A 25,929-nucleotide genomic window follows, 5' to 3' on the forward strand; every position below is an offset into this window, starting at 1 on the left:
TGATCAAATTGCATTGACAGAATAATACTGATTATTCTCTCTAAGCAATAATTAAATTTACATTAATATAAAATGATGCAAATTGCACGTATATGCTTTTCGTAAAAGTAATTATTACAACTTTAAAAATTCTTTATTTAATTTTAGTTATTTTTTTAATAAGGATGAAGCTGGAAAATTTCTCACGAAACTATGATTTTTTTAGAATAAATATAATGAAGAAGTCAAGCTATAATTTAAATCTGAGTACAAATAAAATGTTGCAGTTTAAAAGGAATTTACAATCGTGTATTTCGAACAGTTTAATAAATTCTTCGGTTTTCCAAATCTGTGTTACATTGTGCTGTTAATTTATAAACAATCTTTTTATTAAACTAGTGAATTTGGTATTTCTTTATTTAATATATTTGAGAACTCCAGAATTCTTTTCTCTAAAATTTAATAATTTTCTTGTCTTAAACATTAACAAAGTATATGCAACTCTGCCAAAATACTGAAGATTTTGCAGTCGTGCTGCCATCTACCGGAAGAATTAAACATTAAATCTTACGAAAGAAACACGAGTTAAGTTTTGCTCCACTTTTCTTAATCCATTAAGCATCAATATTTAAAATTTCCAGCGAAATGCAATTACTAATATCATTTTTTTCATTGAAAAAAGAAATCAATTTCTAAAATAAAATATAATAAATTATGTAGATTCGAATTTATTATATTTCATGTGTATGTTTCAGTGAATGAAATAAACAGGATTATACATCAGCATTATGAATTATTTTCAGATTGCAGGTCTTAAAAAGTAGATAATATTAATGTTTATATCAGATCTTTAAGATTCTTCAATTTTTAAAATAAGCATGTTAATTTATTTATAATTTTCATAAACATTATGAAGAATAAATTCTCTTAATCATAAATGCAACGGAAACAAATAATAAGAACAAAAAATTAATAATGATATATATATATATATAATTTCAAAAAAAAGGGAAATTTCATGAAAAACATTTTGATTTTATTCATTCTGGAATTTCCATATGTACCTCACTCATGGTCACAAATATTTATGTAGTGATAAGAAACAAAAGATATTTACCCTTATTTAGAATTTAGAAACACGATTAAATAGATTTGTCGAGGCAGGAAAATAGGAGCGCAAATTATTGTGATTGGATGAAGTGCGAATATCAGTTTTGTGCTCCAGATTTTAATTTTATGTTTAATCGAGGGAAAAAAAATAATGCAAGTCAGTTTAAAGTTAATATTTTTGTAAATCCTATTCATAGCAAATAAGCTGAAAAAGAACAATTTAACAGACTAGAATAATAATTAATTATATGAAGATTTCCTAAGTAAAAAAGTGCTTCAATGTTTTTATAAACATAAAAATTGTTTTTATATTAAAAAATTAACTTTTTATTATTAAAAAAATTACTCTTTAATATAAAAAATTAAGTTTCAGTATGAAAAATATATTTTTGTATTAATTAATTAAAAAATATCTTAATTTTTTTATATTAATGTGAAAATTTCGGTTTAGAACTTAGTATTTTTACCTATTTCAATTAACCCTCTCGATTCCAGCGGGGCGGTTTGGGGCGGTTTAAGAATTTATCCTATAACATCCACGTGGGTCGGTTTGGGGCAGCTGCTAGCCGTTTTAGGGGAGATGGGTATTAAAAGCGGTACTCTACTGACCACTCCAGGAGGTCCTCGTTATCTTCGACAATCACGGCTTTTTCACAGTAGTTTCCCTTGTGCCTTAGGGCGGTAGGGGTTGAGGAGGAATTCACTAAATAGGTTGTTGGCGTATATTTTGTATTTTGAAAGTGTTTTAGTTTCTATTTTCACGTGTTGTTAGCTCAAAATTGGAAAGATTTTATGGCCATTTATAAAAGAAATTTTCCACTGAAGTTCTCTGGTAATGATGAATGATATATAAGGATACCGACTCGTTGTTTTATTTCGGACAAGAATCAGAAGCCCTTTTCAGTAGTAAGACTATTGTGATGATATAAAGACAAATCATTGCATTGTTAATGCGGCCTATACACATCGCAGTTTTCTCACAAAATGGGTAGCGACATTTGTTACTATGGAAGAAAGTCGTTTTACACTCCAAGCATCTTATTCTGTCATCAAAGGACTGTCGGAAATTCTGAGGCCGTGTACAAACTGCCGCTTTTAAAATAGAATTAAAAGACAAAAAAAAAAAAAAAAGATTGGAAGTATTCTTTATTGCCTTCTTCAAAGAGTGAGATAAGTTATATAAATACTGAGTTCCTTTTTAGAATGCCATTCTGAAAATTTTTCTTTAGTTGCGAATTTCTACTCTTTATTTGATGTACCGTGAATAGGGTGTTTGGATTATCAGAGTAATTTTTGTATTGAAACGCTTATTATTTCTTCATTATGAGTAAAAGAAATCGTGAACACACTGAAGAAGAAATTAAAGCAATTTTACTTGATTCTGATGAAAGTGACAGTGATCTATCAGATGATGGTTGGCCAAAAAATGATACTTTAGCTGATCTCTCGTTTATTCTAAGCAAAGAAGCAGGAGATGAAACTAACGAGGGTCAGATGAACGAGAGAGATAGAGATGAGGAGTCAAAAAATGTTATATAATGTACATATTATCAAAAATTTGCAAATGATTCCCTCGTGTGTAAATTTGTGGAAATTTAATATGAAGCTTTCGTTCAAAAATTTAACAATACTATAGAAAACTTCACATAACATTTCAAAATCAGAAATTCAGCTTGAAAAATTCAACATGACAGTTCATACTAGAAAAATAATATTTATAATGAATGTAATTTTAAATGTGTTAAATCTTCATATTTAGTTTATGAAGAATGTAATGTTTGAGTAAAATGTTCAAGCTGAAAACTGAAGGAATGTATTTTCGAAATATATTTCGCTGAGTAATTTTTCCCCCGAATTTTATTTCATAAATTTTTGTATTTCAGTATTAAATGAAGTTTTAAAAATATGTTATCTCATCTATCGAAACAATTCGATAGATGAGATTTATAACGTTTGACGTAATATATTCCCTTGGTTAGAAAAAAATTGTAATAGTTATATTTTAAAAGATTAGTAAAAATGAGTGGCAAAAGGAAGATATTTTTGGAATTTATATTTACCCTACATTCTTTTTCGATTATTTAATGTAAAAGCAAGAATGCGTAAGGTTTTGGATAAAAAAAAATGTGGAAACTTCTTTAAAAATTTAATTAAAGTTTTAAAACTTTTCACTTAGTATCACTATCGAGAATGCAAAATAATATTTTATATTTAAAAATTCAATAAAGATAATCGTTTATACTAAAAAAAATGCTAAAGACAATAAAAAAAAATCTTAGCTGAGTGTTGAAAGAACATATTATTTTCGAAATATCTTTCAGAAAGAACAATAACATTTTTTTAATCCAACGATTGTTTTTATTTCGGTATTAAATGAAGATTTAAAACATTATCTTGTTTATCACTGAAAAGCATTGACATCTATACTATGTAAAAAAAATGTACTAATTACATTGATATATGTCTAATGTATGTTTTACATTACTATGTAAAAATTTTTACATGGTAATATATGACATATTATTTAATTTTGGCAACAAAAAAATGTAAAAGCCTATTGAGAATTAAATGAAACATAAAGATGTTTTTGAAATTGCTAGTAAAGCCAGTTTTTATTTAAATGGTTTGGAAGCCTAACATGAAACTTACGAAAAAAAACAAAAAAAACCCTGTTTTCTAAATTATAGAATAAATTTCAAATTTTTTGTAAAAAAAATGCACCACAAAGATGATGAGCGAAACAATTCACACTAAAAAATATAAATACATTAGAATAAAATTCTTAAGCTGATGGAAAATGAATATCGTTGTCGAAAACCGCACGGCAATTATTCAAGGTAGAGCGTCGACAGTTTTATTACTTCAGAGTAGGGGGGGGGACTGCCCCTCAGCTAGGAAGAGTCCATGTCTTTCAGAGACAAGCTGAGAAAGTCTGGATGTTAAAGGGAGTGCCACTTGAAAAGTGCTTGGATGTTAAAGAGTTTTAATGGAATATCATTTTATGCTCAAAGCGTAAATAAAATCTTTCTTTTAAAACTGTGTCCTACAATCAAATTACTTTGCATTTCAGAAGAAAAAAAATCTGGGTTTTCGATATTAATATATAAAAATGCAAATATTTTTAGAAAGTATAAGCAAAATAAAAGAGAGATAAGTTCTGAAAAATAACCGGTTATTAATATTTCTACTTGTGAATAAAATCAAATAGAAGAAATCTTTAGGGGTTTTTATTTTATTTCTGTATAACATTATTTTAGAAAGAATATAATTAGCATTTATAAAGTTATACAGCCATAAACAAAATGCATATCTTCAAAACCATTAAATTAGTGCAAAACAATTAGTACAGGCGAATGCTTGATGGGGAGTGAAGAGCTTTTATCTTTAATTAATTGGATATTTCAATTGCCATTGTAAAACGATAGCATCAATAAGAGCTATTAGAGAATATGTAATAACGCGGTGTATTAGTTAGGGTAGGCTTAAATGAAAAAAATAAATAAATAAAATTCTGCTCGGTTCTCGTTTTTTTAATAATTGTGAGAACTATCACAAAAGAATTGTCACGTGAATTTCATGCTGACTTAACGTCCTCAGAGGAATTTATAAAAGAAAAGCATGAAAGTAGAATGTTTGAAGAAAGCGTCATTGAAATTTTCAGAGGGTTCCACATGGCTGTTCGAAAAGGACGACTAAACACAGGGATATTGATGATATCAAAAGATAAAACGACTATTTAAGGTCAACAGGGAGGGAAAAAAATCTTTTTTTCAGCAACCGGCATAAAAGGCGATCATAGATCACATTGTTAAATAAATCGCCCGTTCCCCCTTAAAGTACAGATGGTACGGACAAAGAGTCTGATATTCCGCGAAAACTAAGGATGGCAGACAGTATTTTGAGGAAAACATCCCACTGATCCATCCGCTATTGAGTGTAGGAACAAAACCTGAGAGGGTACACAACATCAAATTCAAAGTCTAAAGTTGGGGGGGGGGGAAATTTTAAGAGTACAGAAAGTTATTAGGCGGAATAGAAAAGTTGCCATGATGAAACTGAAGCTCAAATATGATAGATATCCTTTTTTTAACTTTCAATATTCTGCTGTTCGAAGAAAATAGACATTAGAGTATTGGGACCCTTAACGTGACCTTCCTCTTTTTTAAATATATTTAATCCAGATTACCGGAATTAGTTTTGATATATATATATATATATATATATATATATATATATATATATATATATATAGTAACCAATCTAAAGTAAGAAAAAGTTTGAAAACGAAACTAAAATGAAAACGAAACAAAACAGTTTCGCAATCGCAACTAAAATTTATTACCTATTTAAACTAAAACCAAAAAGGAACTTCATAGTATTTAGAGAGCGCAATTGCAGCTACTTCTAAAACACAGATGAATTCCTCCTTAAAAATTTAATTAAAAATGATTTTCCTAGAAATTACTGTAATGTCAATTTTTTAATTAAACAAGGTATGGTTTGGGATTAATCCTTTGGCTTAAATAAAAATAGAACTTTACTTGCATATTCGATCACTCAATAGATGGCGCTGGGTGCCTACCTCTGTTTACATAATTTTACCGTTAACTTTTTTAAAAACAGGAAATCACAATCGATTGTTTAAAGCTTCCTTGACTGTTGGATGGTATGTCTGGCTTTTTCGTTTTTAATTTTAATTTTAATTTTAATGCTGTTTTTGTTTTTTTTTGTTATTGTTTTTATTGTATTTTTACTTTGTTGTGGTTCTTTTTTTCTAATTTGTTATTTTGTATTTCCTTTCTGTTAAAATGGTATATCTCTTGAGCATAATTTCAGGGGATTTTCGGGTCACGAGGAATCATTATTAGACAAAGTCTGTATGTCCTCACAGAAAAAATCCCTTTATTTGAATCCCTGCCTGAGGGTGACCCTTGAAAAAATCTTCAGGCCGGATTCTTTTTTTAATTTTTTTAATAATTTTTTTGGTTTAATTTTTATTTGATTTTTGTTTTTCCTATTAACTTGATTCTAATACTTTTGTATATATATATATATATAACCAGGTAAATAAAACTTATGTCCTTAATATTTTAGAAATACGTTTGGATAAATATTAATGGCATATTTTTATGAGTAATAAATGTTTTGTTATTTTCTTTGTAAAAGTATCTGTTTCATTTGTGTACGGTTATTGTCAGAAATGAGTGGTCAAAATTACCCTCTGCAGTCAGACTACAAATTCTTAATAATTAAGCTCTTATCTTAGAGTAATGAGAATTGCATCAAGTATGTCTGGAAAAGTAATTTAAGTGTGAAAAGAAACAAGAAGAAAAAAAAACTTTTACTTGATTTATTAGTATTGATCGATTTCCTAGAAATATAAATAAATATTTTTATTTTTTCGAAAAGCTTTCGATCCTATTTATTTCATCAAAATTTTTAATAGTTTGATCTTTCCAAAATGTATCATATTATTCCGACTAATTTAAAGTATTCATTTTCACATTTAAAAACATGAGTACTCGGAAATATAAATAAAAACCACGGAATTAAATGGGAAATTGATTGTAAGGAACATGTTTTCCATGCTATTTTAAGCACAAAGATCATATATAAGCCAGGTGATTATAAAAAATAACTATCCCGATATATGAAACTGTAACTATCATACCATTCACAGAAAAGGAGTAAAATTTTAGTTCAATGTACGTTGAAGTAATCGTTCAAGAATTATATTAAAAACAGCAGTTAAACTCCAATAGTTACGGTTATAGTGACATAATTTCAACATCTTCAAATAACAACAGAAAAAAAAATAAATGTCAAAAGAAAAAATAACCAATAACAGCAAAGAAGGAATAGAAAGCAAAACATTTTATTGTGCTTCACAAATGTTTTACTTGAACTACTTCAACCACGATGACACTTTGCATGCCGCAGATGGTGCCTAGAACCAAACCACGTATCATGCCGGAAAGGAATCTGTTAAACTTCACGTCTCTGGAAGTCACACCACAGTTGTTTCCTTATTTCTTTTGAGTCTGTCTAGCGCTGGTGATTTTCTTGATCACAATTTCAACAATGTTTATTGCTTTTCGCTGTGGTAAACATATTCCAATAAAAAAAAATGGTAGTGCCATTTGAAAATTTTGTAACTGATACTGTTATAGTTTAACTGTTGCTTTTCATATGATTCTATAGTGCATACCTCAAAATACATTGAACCAAAATTTTATTCCATTCTTGTTAATTCTATGATATTCAGATCTCATATATCGGGAGAGATTTTTAGAATCACCCTGTATATATATATATATATATATATATATATATATATATATATATATATATATATATATATATATATATATATATATATATATATATATATATATATATATAAATATAATTTTTTCATATTTTTTTATTATAACAATAAGTAATAATACATCCTTATTTTATATTTTCCTTGGGTTTATCCATCCTTACTTATTTTATTTGCAAATGCTTGTCTTCCCATTGGAGCGTCCTTGAAACCAGATAAATTAGAGAATGCCAATCGAAAAATCTTCCCTTCCCTCAAACAAATCAAATTCACTGAACTCCATTTGAATAAACATCACTGCATTTGAAAAATCCAAACAACGATATCAGCACGAATGAATCAATCAAGTACAAACACTTAGAAGCTTGTGACTGTTCCTAACAGACGTTTCAAGCTCTTTTGCCGCAGCTCTCTATTTACTTTTCAAATGCTCTCTGAAGTTTCTGCCCTCGATCAATTCCATCTCAGAGGAGCTTCAAGTAATTTACTTTTAGAGCACTCGGGCCGAAAGATTCAGTTTCGTAATTGAAGAGCTTGCCAGCAAGGAGAGAGAGAAGTCACTCACGAATTCTTTAAAATTTTCAGCGTTAAGTGAATTCAGTGAATGGAAAGTGGAAAGAAAAAGACAGCAGAGTAAAAGGATGTGTGGAATATTTTATAGAAGAAATATAATCGTGATTGGCATGCATATGTTTTATTCAATACTAAATCTGTAAATTTGCTTAGTTAAGATGAATATTATTTTCAAATACAAAGTACTCTAAATTTAATAAATGGATACAATTTATAAATAAGTCCTCCTTAATTTAGAGAATAAATTAATCTGATATAGAAGAATGCTACTTATTTTTTTGAAATTATTTTTCCTTTATCTTTTATTTTTGCCATTATGTTCTCTATAATTTTACGTATGTTCATTTTCTTTTTTTTTTTTTTTTGAAATACACTTCGTTTGCTATATATCTATATATTCTGATTTGGAAATGAGTTTGATCCATTTCATTTAGTATAAAGTTTTGTACATTTCTGCCAATGATATTTTTTTGTTTTTATTTGTACGTACTACTTATAATTAATTCTTCTTTATTCTTTATCTACTTTTTTTGAAAAGGAAATTTAGAAGCATTTAACATACTGAAGGTTAGTTAGTTATATTAACGTCCCGTTTAAAGCAACAGTAGGGCTATTTTGGGACGGACCTCGTAATTTTGAACCTCGGTCAGATGACGAGGACGACACCTGAGCTGGCTCCCCCTCTGCACACCACACCAACGGGAGGACGTTTAGCCCTGAGGGATTTATCGTGCAACAGACTCCCTTACACGTCGGTTCTTCGGTGGTCTCACACCTGAAACCCTACAGCTCACAAGCCGAGACCTTACCACCAGACCACCACGGTCAACATACTGAAGGAATTGTTTTACATATAAACTTTACTAGGTCACAAACCACTCAAGTTTTCAAGTTACATATACAGTTGTAAAATTCACAACTGAATTCATTTATTTTGGTGAATATTGTTAGAAGTTTTAATTGTACAAATAATTCTATTTAAAAGAAGTTAATATTGAAAACACATCTAATACAAGAATAGATTCCCATAGCAAATCAGCCTGATTCATGTGAAACAGGATGATTAAATATCTCCCGCTTTATGTGAATCGGAAAATTCGACAATGCTAACAAGGAAATCGTCAGATGATGATTACATCTAAATGATCAGATAACTAGTTTTCGTTAAGAATTCACAATTTAGTTCTGCTTCCTTAAATAATTATTTTATACTTTCTATACGTTGTAATAATGAAACATGACTTCATATAAGAAAACATAACTTTATAATTAAGAAGTTTTCATTAATTCTCTTATTATTATTGTACATAATCAAAAGAAAATCAGCTTATTAATATTTCTCTAAAATTACCGCTATATAAATGAACACACAATTAAAAATTTCTCTTATCATAAGTATAAAAAATGTTTTTATGTCATAAACGACTAAACACAAAGATAAGAGTACGATTTATCAACTCTCTCCAGATAACAACTGCAATATATCAAAAACCTAACTCCTTAGATAAGCTCAACTACTTTAATAGGGCTGAGAGAAAGAAAAACTTGTTCACTAGGGTAAAGACCAAAACACTTCACAAAAAAGAAACTAAGCAAGGTTTATTCTCAAGGGGTCATTATTTAATACCGGAGACCAATTTGATCTGGACAATTCTCAAAGATTAACAACACCCCTTCTGACCCTTTGTCAACAAAGCTTCTAATTATCTAAAGGTCCCACAAACGATATTTTTTTCTTACTTTTTCAATGCCGTTTCATATTTTTTATCATTTTTCTCGATGCCGATTGTTAGGCAATAATAACAAACCATAAAGAATATCAGAAAAAAAACTGAACACTTTTGTCTTAATGTTTGGGTCATTCTGCTCTTATAAACTGGGAAAGGAATTTAATAGAGGAGATGATGTGAAGCTGAAGATTTGATAAAGAAACAAATAAAGGGAACGAGACATAACATCTCTCATTAGAAGATCAAACATCAGGAAAATGGCCGAACACTGTTAGATAAAAATTAAATAATTGGAAAACTTCCAAAATGAAAGGAGAAATAGGGACGAAGAAAAGATAATACGTTTTTATTAAAATAATTAACAATGTATTCTTTAAAAAAGATTGGTTGCAGTTTCTAAAAATGAACCAGATTTCATATAAATAAAATATAATACAGTAAAATATTATAATTAGGATATGACACAGCATTTAATAGAAAAACTTGAAGATAGGCATTAGTTGAGATAAGATGGAGGCTTAGAAATACACTGAAATCGTATTCCTCTACAATGCATCTGGATTTCAAAGAATGAAGATTAAACAATCAAAAACATTTTTCATTTTATTTTATTTTTAAAAAAGGAATATAAAAATAAAATTTAAAGAAAAATTCTAGGTTAGTATATTCTAAAAATATTAATATTTTAAAATGCTACTTTAAGGCAGTAATTGCAACACGAAACTATTACATATATGGCATTATTTATTTAAAATAATGTGGTTCTGCTTAAACAAATGTATTATTATTATTATCACTTAATAAACTTCATTCACTTAATAAATTAAATGGCTTAATAAAACTTTTAAACTTTTAAGTGTTAGTGCATTAAAAAAATCACTTTAGAAATGTATGAGGGAAATTGCAGTTCTGACTTCTCACAAGGGAAAGGGACAAGGTGATATGTTCCACTGACTCTCAAGTGAATTGAGTGAACCCTCAAACCTTTCCGTGATACATGTAGAAGTCTACTATTTTTCGTTTATATTCTGAACATAAAATTTGTTTCCTAGCCTAGTTTTTCCAAATACATGTAAAGTATGAAAAAAGTGAAATAGAAAGGTTTTCGCATATTTTTCAAATTTGGTCTCCCCTCTTGTAGTATATTAGGGGATATCAAAAACTCTTTGAAAACCTGAGAAGAAAGCTAGCTAGCTGCATTCCGTCATTAAACTCTTGACGTCCTTGTAGGGGGTTTTAGAATAGAAGAAAGATAAATTCAATGTAAGTTCAGATATTTGTAATTATTCAGTTGCGACAAAGCAACCATAAACCCGTTAATGGATAATAAATGTTGCAGTGAGTATCACTGGAAAAATCTCCCGCACCCATCAGTGATATATCCCTTAAAGAAATTCAATACGGACTCTCCTTAAAAATATTCAGCAAACCACATATCCTGCCCATAATACAGTATGTGGTATTAAACGCAGAATGATATTAATAGGTGGGCAAGTTTCCACAAGCAAAAGAAAATAGCTGAAATTAAAAATAACACTCGGATATTTTGAGAAAATGTTGTACATATTGTTTGTAAAGAAAGGAAAGAAAACTCATAGGGCGAATTTGTATTGCCATGAAGATGCAAAAAATAGAAATTTCGTTGTTTTAGGATCCCGTTCAAAATAAATTTAAATTAGTATTTTTTTTTTTTTTTTTTTTTTTTTGCAAATACATATGTACTTTTTAAAAATTATTTTCATTGTAAAATAATTTTATTTTATAGCTATGAAATCTATATATTGACGTCAGTATACATGATCAGTTCAAAATGCTAGTTAATGACATTTTAAAGAAAATCTACTAAACTTAATTAATGAATATTTTTATCCACATAATTAGATGTTAAAGAAGTAAGAGGCGTTTTGAGCACTCTGATGATCTATATCGCTTTCAATATCTTTTAATGTCGTTTAATCATTAAACAAGAATGAAAATAGTTGTATGATTTAAAAATAATCAACATAGTTCTATGAATTATATCTGCAATTCCATCAATCATGGACATACATAGATCTATGAATTATGTCTGTAATTCCATCAATCATGGACATACATAGATCTATGAATTATGTCTGTAATTCCATCAATCATGGACATACATAGATCTATGAATTATGTCTGTAATTCCATCAATCATGGGCATACATAGATCTATGAATTATGTCTGTAATTCCATCAATCATGGACATACATAGATCTATGAATTATGTCTGTAATTCCATCAATCATGGACATACATAGATCTATGAATTATGTCTGTAATTCCATCAATCATGGACATACATAGATCTATGAATTATGTCTGTAATTCCATCAATCATGGGCATACATAGATCTATGAATTATGTCTGTAATTCCATCAATCATGGACATACATAGATCTATGAATTATGTCTGTAATTCCATCAATCATGGACATACATAGATCTATGAATTATGTCTGTAATTCCATCAATCATGGACATACATAGATCTATGAATTATGTCTGTAATTCCATCAATCATGGACATACATAGATCTAGGAATTATGTCTGTAATTCCATCAATCATGGACATACATATATCTATGAATTATGTCTGTAATTCCATCAATCATGGACATACATAGTTCTATGAATTATGTCTGTAATTCCATCAATAATGGACATACATAGATCTATGAATTATGTCTGTAATTCCATCAATCATGGACATACATAGATCTATGAATTATGTCTGTAATTCAATCAATCATGAACATACATAGATCTATGAATTATGTTCATGATTTAACCAATCATGAACGCTATTTCATGATTGCTATCAACCATAGAATTACATGGGAGCAATTTAGTAGTCAAATGTTTAAAAGATTATATATATATATATATATATATATATATATATATATATATATATATATATATATATATATATATATATATATATATATATATATATATATATATATATATATATATATATATATATATATATATATATATATATATATATATATATATATATATATATATATATATACATATTATAATAAAAAAGAAGGATTAACAAAGTTTCTTAATTTAATCTATTGTACATTGAAAAATAAAAACTATTTTACAATTTTTTTAAAAAACAATTATATTCATAAAATTTATTATTAATATTACAACATTTTAGATTTTTGAAATCATATCTATGCCATGCAGATTGAGTAATGTCAAAATTTCTAATTTTCTACTTAATAGAAAACATAAATTTTGTTAATTATTTATTTAGATTTGTTAATATAAAATTTAGTTGTAAATACATTGTATTTTTGAATTATCATATCTATACCATGTGGATTTATAAATCTGATAATGTATGATTTTCTTCTTGATAGAAAACATAAATTTTTACTATTTACTTGCTTATAGGAGTTGGTATTAAATAATATCATATCTATGCCATATGGGTTGAAAAACTTCAAATTCAAATTCTGGATATAAAACATAATTTTTTATTATTTACTTGACAGAGGAGTTAATAAAATAATTTCTAAAATCAATTTGATTCACAATTATAAGAAAAGAGACTAAATGAAATAAAAAATAAACAAAACTTACCAATATATAATACAGGGAAAAGGACAAATAAAGTGAGAAATAAACAAAACCTACCAGTACATAAACTGCAAAAGGCATGACGACAGCTGCAACTAGTAGGTCAGCGAACGCCAAACTCACAATGAAGTAATTTGTCACAGTCTGTAAACTCTTTTCTTTATAAACACTAAGGATCACCAATATATTTCCAAGCACTGCCACCAGTGGAAGTGGCAAGAGAAGTAACGCCCAGAACACTTTCTCTGTTCCTGTGTATTCGTCGATGAAGCTTTCATTGTGAGATATGTTGTTCGATGTGATACTGAGGTTGAAACTGTCAGAGTCTAGAAAAGACTCGTCAAGTTCCACATTTGAAGAATTGAATGGGTCGAGCACAAGAGATGGCACTGCATTCAAAGACATTTCAGCCTTTTTGTATGATGCAGTGGCTCTTTATTTGGAGTATTATTTTACTTGTTTATCGATAGATCGTTACTTTGTCAAGTTCAGTTATAACCGAATGAATAATCGGTAATCTATTGTCCTTTCTTCAGTCCTCAAAAAATAAAGCTTCACTGTCTATCACTTGATTTCGTAATTCGGAAAATATGAACACTTATAATTGATAAAGTATTTCAATTTTAGGATATTTGTAGTTTTCTGGGGTGCTACAATAATGGAATATATGTGAACGGAAGTTTTTTTGAAATGAGCAAGTATTTACAAAAATAATACAAGTTGTCACTGTATTTCGAATCGGTAACTTATTTATTGAACAAGTAAAGTTTGATTTTTATTAATCTTTGAAGGGCGGTGGTTAATTTACAAAATAATCTGATGTTATATTTATTCTTGTTGAAAAGAAGTTTTAATTTTAAATCAGAACTCATCTTAAATGTTAGTTGAAATATTGAATTAAAATATGGATTTTGTATGATCGAAATATTAATCTTTTGTCAAATAAAAACAATCATGAAAGATGTTCAGATGTTTAAAACGGTGAATTTCAAGTATATTTAAGACCGCAGCATATGTCTTCTCATCCACATAGAAATTCTTGAAAATATTCTGAATTGTTCGTTATCCAGAATCTGTGATAACGTTCTTAACTGCCACTTTCACGTTTATGTCATTCATCAATAATTTTGTTTGGATATTTGATATGAATATCTGCAAGAAAAGAAAAGAAATCAGTAAAGTTGTTGTAATCAAGATATTCAAAGAAAAAATGTATACCACAGTTCAAGAATATAAAGCAAATTCTTTTATAAATAGCATCAAAGATTTGAGTACTTTATAAACTTTTAAATATAAAGTATGTCCAAATTAGTATAAACCTAGTAATCTAGTAAAGTATTGTCCATTTAAGTTCAATATTATATAATTTCCATAGCAAGCAAACTAAAATACAATGCACAAATAACATATTATTGCTAATTAAATAGTAATTGTAATTATTAAATAATTTTAATTTAATTTCGTTTTTAGAAAATCCACCCTAGACGTTTTGTATCTAATTATTTCCTCATTTAACTATGTTAATTGCTCATAAAATAAAATTTCGCTTTGCATCATAAAAAAATATTTTTTACTTGAAATTAAAGCGCAATATTAGCATATTATGGTAGAAAGAAAAGATAGATAGATCTAAAAATTGTATTAAGTTTTATAGTTTTAGCATACCGTGCTTAAGTGTCAAAAATAATTTTTGAAATCTATTAAATTGTAAAATATGTATATGTATTTTTAAATGCGAATTTTATTATTATTACTTCACGCATAAAAACTTTATAGGAAAGTTTATTTGTCTTGTAATTACTAGATAAAATGAATCATGCTAAAAATTTGCAATTTATTCCTTTATGTACTCTAATAAGTTAATAAGTTTTATTTCTCCATGATTATAATTACTTATCAGCAATAATACTATTCCATAATGATTAAAATTATAAAAATTTTAGATTACCACCAGAATGAACAATGAAAACATTAAATCTTATAATTGCCAAATATGAAGAATTTGCGAAATTGCCCAAAACATTATTTATACTAATTACAGAAACATGCACAATTATAAACTTATCATATTCTTTTAAAATACTTCGAAGGCTATTGTACATTTTTTATTTATTTATTACATAATAAAGTTTCTTTAATTTTAAACAAATGTATAGAAAATGAGAGTTTGAATTTTTTTTCGGTCCAATTAAAATAAAAATAAAAGAGATGCAATGCAGTGGAAATGATGGAACCTTCTCCTTAACTCCGACGCTCCCAAAGGTACGAGAAAAAATCTGAATGACCGGACCGCCGCAACAGCAACACTGGTTGACACCTAAGGGGCATCACCGGCCATGGTATAACCCTTCCCTTGGGACGTACGTTCCATAATCGATGAGAGGAGCCAGGCCCCCACCTTTCTCTGTATCCACCAAACTGGCGAGAACCAACCACAATGCCGGAAGCATTTATTCAGTTACGAGATGTCCCCAGGGGATGATTAATGCTTCAATAAAAATTTAAGAGGTGGCGCTGATCTTTCTTAAAACTAAAATGAAGTCAAAGTCCTTTTTTGATTTAAACATATACTTTGAAACCTGAATAAAAATACTTAAGAGCTTTGGTTTTCATTCGAATATAAAATTCAAATTGTACGATCGAGAAGGAAAAATCATATAATATAATTGGATACAAATTTTACTAAAAAAATTCAATACTAATAAAATAATAAATAAAAAAAATTCTCCAGAATTTTATTTTTTATTAAATTTTAATATAAAATCATTATGAAAAATTTTAAAGTATATTAATATTTAAATTTTTAAAAACAACATACATTAGTTTCATCAAAATGTCAAATAAATGTAGAACTCCTATCGCAAGGTTAATTAATGGTTTTCTGAAAAAATAGAGAACATTTAGTTATAAAGTTCCATTTTTTTAAGTTGACTGAAATTTTCACAGACTTCTTAATTGCTTTTTCTCTAAATATGACATAAATAAATGCTTTCATCAGTGGACTTAATCTTCATTTCTCAGCTGGCTATCGAAAAACTTAATGCCCTGACAATTAAAAATGCACCGTAAAATTTCTTATTCCTTCATTTATCAAAACAAATGCCAGAGATTTCTCTCAAAATTAAAAATTACATCGGCTTACATTTCCCCCACTAATAACTAAATAATTTTGCACGACAACCCGTTGACATTAAATAGTAAACTAAATGTGGAATGATAAATTATTTTTTTAATTAAAATGAATTTGACTACAGGAAATAATTTCCCAGACTGATCGCGCTTTGCATTTAAAATTTGGTTAACAAAGAATTAATCCTCTAGGCCAAAAATAAATAAAAAAAAACTTTAATCATTTCTGCTCAAGAAAAGATTCGATACGAATTAAAAACGATTAATTAATAACTTTTTAAATGTTAACAGTAATAAATTGTCATCGTTGCTGGAGTGTTTACGTGGCATGAAATATATTTTAATGAAGGAAATATATTAATTGTTGAATGAAATATATTAATTTTTGAAAGAAATATATTAATTTTTGAAAGAAATATATTAATTTTTTCAAATATTTAGATTCATTTTTGTTAAGAAATAAATAAAGCAAAATAAAACCAGCAAACATGTTTTTATTTCATTTTTGTATTAAAATTCATGAAATAATGGCAATGTTTGCCGTTTACAATCAGTTTTCATCATTTTTTTCTCATAAAAATGAAATTTTGATAGTTTGTATACTTGGTATTGAATAGGTATTCAAAATCTTTTAAGATTAAAATTTGGCTTGCAATCAACAAAATTAAGTTTTAAAGTGAATTCAATTTTAAATAAACGTATTCTTTAAAAAGCATATTGCTTTATAAAAACTAATAGTTAATAATTTCACCAAAGCTATATTTTTCTGTATTTTTTGTAAAAACGATGAAAAATAATGTATGCTACTTTTTTCATTAAATTATATTATACCATTCACATTTTTTATATGATATTCTTCCTTTCGTACCATATCCCAAGTAATTAATCCCAATATTAATCACAAGTAAAGTCTAAAAATGTTTATAAAGTATTTTTTTTCTCTCAAATGTGTGCATTAGTGGTAGAAATTCCTTGTACCTGGAATATAGATTTGTTTCTGAAATTTCCCCATTCTTAGGTTGATAAATAAATTTAACTCAATGCATTAAATCGCAAAAATGGAAGGAATTTGTTTTGAAATTAGTTACAAGGAATTTTTTTGAAATTATGTAGAATAATTAAATAATTTTAATTATAAAAACACTTTACATTTTCAAAAAAAAAATCTTTTATTTATTGCATTTATCTAGATAAGTTGTCTCGATATTTATTGTAAAATAGAATCTTACACAGAAATAGTTATAACAGACAGGGAAAAAAATTAAATTATTATGAAAAATAATATGAGTGGATTTTTAAAATTCAAACGTTTTATTATAAATTATTCAATTATTTGAATGATGCAAACATTCACTAGTGAAGATAATAAAAACATTAAAATAATTAAACAAAGAATATAAATAAATGCATTTTAGTAAGAGAATTATGAATGAATTATTAAAAATGAAATAGATGAATAAAATAATATTTGAGTGAAGATTTTCTTCCATCTTGATAAAGTAGATCATAAATCATCAAACTGAGACAAAAGATTTGAAAAATAAGCAAAATAATAATAAAGAATGAATAATTCATTTTGGTTCTACGAAAATAAGAATACATCCATACCATATCGATATAATTCAAAATGTAAGCTGTATATGATTATGGAAAGGCTTTTTTTTATGTTATTGTACATGAAAAATATCATCAATCATCATATAAGAAACTGATTTAATTAATAATTGTTCACTTGCTCGTGAAAGCAATATAATGTTATTTCCAAGTTGATATAAAGTTTTTGTATAAATTTATTTTAACATTTTTTTGAGGAGAAACATTTTTATTATTATACTCTTGAAATTTTTAGCACTAAACTGCAAAGTATTTGTTACGAAGTATCAGTATGCTATCACATATAAATAGAATGGATTTTTTTAAGAATTAGAAGTATTGTTAAAATTACAGATTTGATTCCGTAACATTTTTCGTATTTATTTTAATTGTTATTCAAGATTATTCGGAAAAGTTTTCTAATCTTCTTGTGTAGAACATGTATACTAAAATAAACGGATCTTCTGAATTAAGTATAAGACGAATCATAATGCATGCTTTTTACAACATTTATAAAATTGCTTTCCTTTAAATTCATTCATTAAAATTACATTCATTTATATGCATTAGACAATTAAGTATAACATTGAATTAATTTAATCGAAGTCAAGGTATTCAAAGAAGTTGTTAAATTTGAAAGATACAGCTCAAGATATCACTTGAATTTATAAGGTAACATATATTGTGATATTCCCACACCACACACGAAATACCTATCTAATATTTCATCATTGTAGTTAATTCCATTAATCTTGAGTTATTATTTGACTTAATTGATGATAGCTCTCTCAGCAAATATCCTCACTGTCAAGTATTTTTTTATCAACAATTGTGTATCACATTTTCATGTACATGCACTTGCAGGTCAGGTTTTGTTAAATCTGATATAAAATTTTATAACTGTTTCCGAATATTTGTCATAATTCATTGCACATCAAATACTATTACGGAACTGAAGAATTTCCTTGTACATTTTTTATTTGTCTCATCTTCAAAGACACTTACAAAAAATAGTTAATCTGTACCAAAAGTAAAGGAAAATTTGTGTATATATATGTGTGTGTCTTAGTGCTTCACAAGACCATTTCTTTAGTAATAGATATACTTTGGAAGGTAGTATTTAAAAGTCGAATCATTTTTTTTCAAAATTTTTCTTAAAGTTTTAATTAATTGAAAGTATAACGAGAATATCTTTTTTTTTCGCAATGATTATCGAAAATATTACTGAACAAAATTATTTTTATGCCATTTAAAACTAAAAAATAATACATTTCTAATTATATTAATCTGGTTGTAGAAGGAATTTTTCTCATTATAACCTGTCATAATTCTCCAACATTTTAACAATACGTTTTATTTTAGAACTGAAATGCATGCTTTTTTAATAATATATCCCATAGCATGACTTTTTTTCTTTTAGTGAATGCCAAGGAAGAAAAATTCCACATATTATCTGCTTAGTTACATGAAGAATAAGAAAGTGATATTGTAATATTGAAAAATATGATAATCGATTTGAATCTATTAATCAAAATTATATGAGTTCTATGTAAATTCTTTGAATTCAAAATTATATGAATCTCAGTAATAGAAATAAATTTTTAGAAATGTAAAAGCGTTTTGGCAATTGTGTGTCGTAAACCTCATTTGTCTCAGAAAAGTTCATAAATACAATAAACAAAAAGGTGCGAGACTATTAACACATCCAAATTTTAAATAGCATCGAGATAAATTTATGTTTGTTTTTCACAACTTTAATTCTTTCGTTCTTTGAACATGTGAATCAAAAAATAAAGTTCTTTGCTTCACTTGTTCAAAGAATTTTAATTTTTATTTTTAGAGAAGCGATTAAGAAATTTAACTAAATATATGTATCATTTATCAATTATTAATCTATTAAGTCAATTCCAAAATCAATATATAGTTTTTCTTTTCAATATTTCAGCTTGATTTAAGACGTTGATTTCAATTTCATCAACGTGAGTATAAATATTTACTCAAATATTTACCACAAGAAATCTTAAATTAAAATGTGCATTAAATATTTCATTCAGAAAAAAAATATTAAATATTATCATTATATTTAATACATTATCCGTTTTGCATGAAAAATCACAACAGGTAAACAATAAGAGAAAGATAATTAATCATGTTTTTTTCCTCCAAAAATTGGATTTATCAGATATATTCAATGTTCTAATTGAATATTAATATAAAACAATTTTTTGGCACCATTAGCATCTTATATTCGTCTAATGCAAATTCTGTATTACATCTTTATTCCCATTAAAAAAGTATGATATTAAATGAAATAAAAAAAGAAACACTGATGAAAGAGAAAATACTGTTATATTTGTGTTCAACAACAATTGTTGATTATTAATCAATGAATATTTGAAAGTGAAAAAATATTTGTATTAATATAATATTGCCAATTTAAATGATATTATGTTCTTATTTGTATCATTACATCAAAAGCGGTACATATTCGACATCACATGTCATCCGAATTTTGTAAAAGATGTAGCCCAATAAAATGCAATAAAATATTTCATGTTCTTTAAAAAGTTCCTATCAAGTAATTTTGATTATTGTGTCTAGTTTTGCTCATCAAGATCATTGCCTCTTTGTGATTACGTTATAATATCCTCCTTTGGAAATCAATTTCAGTTAAATATTTTATGTTTTTGGTTTTAATGACATCTTTTCAAACTATTTTTAAGATTCAAATTTTGATAGACACATAATATTTTAGAAGCCTTTAACCTTTCTCATTATTGTGCTACACATCTTCAAAATTTTTTACCCATATCTTAATAACATATCACAGGAAAAAGCAGCATTGTTTAAAATTGGACTCATTAAAATAATCACTTTTGCTCTATTATGAAATTAAACAATCATTGAAGTACAGCAAAATCGCAAAAATTTTATTAAAAGCTTGATTAATACTGAAATCTATTCAATATGAACAAATCAGCTTAATCTTCATGCCTTAATCAAAATATGGGAAAAAAAGCCAACCTAACTATTAGTAGCAACAATGAAATTGTTTGTTTTACTTCAGCGCTGAAATATATTAGTGTTAAACAGGCTTAAAATATTTTTAAAAAATTTATAATAAATAAATAAAAATAAGGCAATTAATGATGTAATTGTAAACATTATTTCTTTGAATTTTAAATTCATATGGGAATTATTTTTATTATAATATTTTTTCGGAGCTTTCTATTGTATGTCATTCTAGTAGCGGTTGATTTATTCTGTCAACACTTTAAATATTAAGGAAATCATTTAAATTTCTTTTATAGAAAATGATGGTATCCCCCCACCGAAAAAAAACTCTTCGAAAATGCGTTTGATAAAAATCTATTTCAGTTTTCTTGCCATTACCTCATTAACTTAATTTCATTTTCCATTCTGATAGTAATGTTTAATGAAATATTACTACTCTTTAATTTTAATTTTTATACAATTATCGAATAATTTTATTATTTTCCTATTTAATTTATTTGCTTATTTTGAACTGGAATCAATAACAAATATAATAATAAATCTGCTGTTCAATGAAATTATTTACAGAAGACAATTGTGTTTTCAAAAAATAAATAAATCATTCACAATGTAAATATTGACTTATTTTTAATACTGAACTATTCTCAAATTGAAAAACGTGATAAAACTAAATACACAGTTTTTCAATGCTAAATTTTAGCAAAAATAAAAGTAAAGATATAATATAAAACAATATTTAATATGAATACTTAATCGAATAATTAATATTTTTCAATTAGCAATAATTTGTATTTAAATAATTACTAATTAAAACTTTAAATATCAATTAAATTTTATTATTTTCTAAGAATAAAACTTTAAAAATCTAAAAAACATCAAGTTCCATTTGAAAACTACACTGTTTTTTTCATCAACACTTTTTTCAACTTTTAAATTTTGTTAGCGTGCTTATCGAATTTATATTTAAAAATTCATTATTTAGGGTTTTAAGACTTTTCTAACTTACTTTCCAGAAAAAAATGTTGATTGATTCTGTAATTGAAAATTGATATTGGTTCTTATTGAACCCAAATCCATTATATTGGACGGATTTCAGCACAGAGTTGCTTATTTTATTATATTCAGCCAAAGCAAAACAGGTTTTTCTTAACATTAGTAATTCCCAGCAAACGCACTCTGAAATTTTTATTTTAAAATTCTTGTCATAGAGAATTACAGAAAGAAAATAAATAATACGAATATGGGTTTTGAAAATTTTATGCTGCTTTAAAAAGTGTGGTAAATACAACTGATAGTTATTTTCGTGACATTACTAATGCATTTTTGTTATCGAGTGATATGAAAAAAACTTTTTTGACATCTTAGTATTACATATATTTTTAAAATTGGACTGCACATTCTGTTGGTTTTGATGTAGATTCTACTGGGTTTTATTTAATAAAGGTATTTGAAATATAAATGTTCAAATATTGAAATATACATCAATAGAAAAACAATAGACTACAAGAAAATGTTAATGAAAAATTATGCATGTTCATGCATTAAAAAAAATTGCTATATTAGTGTTCAAATGTAATAAATCCTAAACTATTCATAACTAATCTGTCTAACAGTTCAGTATATATATATATATATATATATATATATATATATATATATATATATATATATATATATATATATATATATATATATATATATATATATATATATATATATATATATAATTTAAATGCCAAAAGTAATATTTTTGAAATATATGAAAAGTATAGTATATTGGGAATACAGTAGTAGCATATAGCATACTCTGCGATAAGTATTTAAAGATAATTTTCTGCTTGAAAATATTACATTATCATTTTAATATCTTTGATGCAATATTAAATTTATAATATAAAAGTGGCAATAATCTCAAAATCTAAGTAATATTTTTCAATCATATCATATTTGTTAGAAATTAAGAGTAAAGCATAAAGTGAAAAAAAGTATTATTTAAAATATCACATTAAATGAATTAAATGTTAAAATGCTTTTTCAAAGCCATTATCTTAATAAATATAAAACATCATCATATACAATTGTGAGTTTAAAGCCTTTCATGATTAAATATTTTAAATATTCCTTGAATTTATTATTACTCCTTGAATTAAATATTTTTAAATATTCCTTGAATTTATTATTTCTCCTTGAATTAAATATTTTTAAACATTTCTTTACTAAATAATAAATGTGTTGATTGAAAATTATTGTTTTTCATAACATTTCTTATAACCAAACAGAATCCAATCTAAAAATAGAAATAAGTATAAATGGAAACAAATTTATTTGTTAAATATTCCTATATTTAATAAAATTCATTTTGGTGTTTAAGCATTTCAGGAAATCAGAACCTGATATACCTATTATTTTGATCGAAATGCTTTGAACATATTTAAACAATATTATTTAGTTAGTAACAATTCAATAACACAAGATGAGGCACTGAAGTAAAAAAGTTACATGACTCACTTCAGCTGTGTTTTTTTTATTTTCATCAATATTTTTGTAGTGTTGAATCATGTGAATTTATAATTTCTAAAGCTAGATTTGGCTTTTGTAAAAACATTGATTGCCAACCAGTTGTCTGGACAACCTTTTCGAAATAAACCAGAATGAACTTTTTCACATATGATTTCAAAGGTTCATCATCTACACAGTCAGATATTATGTACAACTGGCAGACATTTTGCACAGTCATCCGTGACCACATCTGATCTCCGCAAGCATATTGTAAGTCACAAACTTTATAAATATGCCCAACACAATATAACTCGCAGAGTGATTCAAAATCTTCAACAAAAATTAATCCAGTATACAAAAAGTGTACGAAGCTTTTTAAAACGGCAGCAGACATGTTATCAATTTTTAACTCTTTTTTCGTTTTATTTGTTAGCATTTCATCAAATATTGGTGAAACAGCACGTAAAATACTTTTGTTGACAAGTCTGCTGTCTTCATTGGCCTTTAGTAAAATCTGATCTTCTAGAGATGTTTTATCTGAAGACTTTAATTTATCTGCCAGTTTCTTCATATAATCGAATGCAGGTACACTTCGAGATGGGAAACTGCATATTTCTGTTATTTCACTCCTTTTGATCAATCTTATGACACCAATAACTGTTAACTCGTAATCCTGAGCATTTAGAAGTCTCTCTACATGAATTCCAGACAAATTGAATATATAATGAAATTCTATATGATGGTAGCTTTTAGCTCGACTAGTTTTCAACAATTTTTCTTTCGGATCACATACAAAAATCTCACAATGTATCTCCTCTGAAGAAATTATTTCTACCAATAAAATATCTCCAATATCCTTTTCGCCATATTTCTTTATTTTGCAAATATTATCACTAGTCGAAAATGAAGAAAACTTAGTCTCGCTTACTCTCCCAGAGATTTTCCAAGAGTCACCAACGGACAATTTAAAAGTACGAGTTTTCTTCTGATAACTTGTCCTCATGTAGTTATCAATAGGAATACAATAAATTTCATCAAAATTTGATTCTGCCATATCGGGTACTGCAACAAAGATATTTTAGACTCCGAAAAATTTGAGAATAGGCAAGGAACAATCCTATTAAATATCTACAAGCTTCAACTGTCTTTATGGTAATGTATTTTCGATTACATATGAAAAATGAATAGTCTCAGAAACTTGAGAAATAATCTTTAAGATGAACTTTTTATGAAGATAAAAGTATCGTGAATGAAAACGTGTTTCATCTCCTTACGTTAAACAATGGCTCTTTATTGGGATCTTGATTGATAAGTTGGTACTTAAGATGTCAATAGAAAAAGGAGATAAGAGATTTCGATAATTCAGAAATGCACTTCATGAATGAGATTGTTTCCATTTAACCAAACTCTACAATATAAGTAAAAAGATTATCAGAAGAAAATACTTATTTGAAAATAAAGCATTTCATTCAAGGAATTTTTTTTAAATCTTACATGCGTGTGTTTAGTAATCTTCTTTATTTAATTGTCTCAGTCAAATTTAATAATCTTCCATGTGATTTTATTTGAAATTTAAAATTTCATGGTTTATTTACATTATAAGTTGAAGATTTAACTATACCAAATAATCCAATGGTTCATTAATGTTATTGGCCATGAAATTTAAAACCCATAGACAAGAAGGTGGAAACATTCTTTTCCATGATAAATAAAGAAATGAAAATGATTTAGTTATACATTCATAAAAATATTTTCCTATGAATTAAGGATTTGTTTAGTTTCATTTTCTGATAGTTAAACATATTCATAATCATCTAATCATATCACTAAACATAATGTTTGCATGGTTAAATACAATTTATTTATTTATTTTATTGTAATTTTACTGTGCATAGGGTAATCAATATTTTAAATAATAATTATTATAATAAGAAAGAAAATTATAATTATCATACTTTAACATACAAAAAATTACTTTAAAAGTTTTCACTATTTGTCAGATAATTTTAATATGATTTAAGAAAATACATAATTTAAAGAAAAATAATAAATATATACAAATTACATATATATAAGAAAGTATAACTGTAAATTCAAATAATTGATATTCTCATTTAAGGTATTTAAACTATCATTTTATTATCTCATGACATTCTCTTTTATTGTTGCACCTTTTTAAAAACAATCATAAATTCTCTAGTTTCATAAATGAATTAATATGAATTAACACAGCTATGACAACCTTCATCAGATCCCATTTATCTCCATTTAGATTCAGTTCTTTCAATTCTAAAATGTTATTCGACCATTTCTCAACCATTTGCCTAATTATGACAAATCACGAAGCTA

The 25,929-nt window shown here is 26.5% G+C and overlaps 1 protein-coding gene across 2 annotated transcripts in view; it reads right to left on the reverse strand.

The window, feature by feature from the left end:
* LOC129969602 (dopamine D2-like receptor) overlaps window positions 1-25,929 on the reverse strand; it is a 185,240-nt gene that overhangs the window by 59,991 nt on the left and 99,320 nt on the right. Inside the window, exons 1-2 of one of the 2 annotated variants that reach the window (XM_056084247.1) lie at window positions 23,590-23,720; window positions 13,402-14,496 (exon numbers count right to left, since the gene is read on the reverse strand). In XM_056084247.1, the coding sequence (XP_055940222.1) occupies window positions 13,402-13,749 (348 nt within the window). In that variant the 5' untranslated portion in view covers window positions 13,750-14,496; window positions 23,590-23,720. Of the gene's footprint in view, window positions 1-13,401; window positions 14,497-23,589; window positions 23,721-25,929 lie in introns of those variants that run through there. The other variant, XM_056084246.1, reaches the window with a different exon arrangement.

This window comes from Argiope bruennichi, chromosome 5 (assembly GCF_947563725.1).
Source record: "Argiope bruennichi chromosome 5, qqArgBrue1.1, whole genome shotgun sequence".
Lineage (NCBI taxonomy): Eukaryota > Metazoa > Arthropoda > Arachnida > Araneae > Araneidae > Argiope > Argiope bruennichi.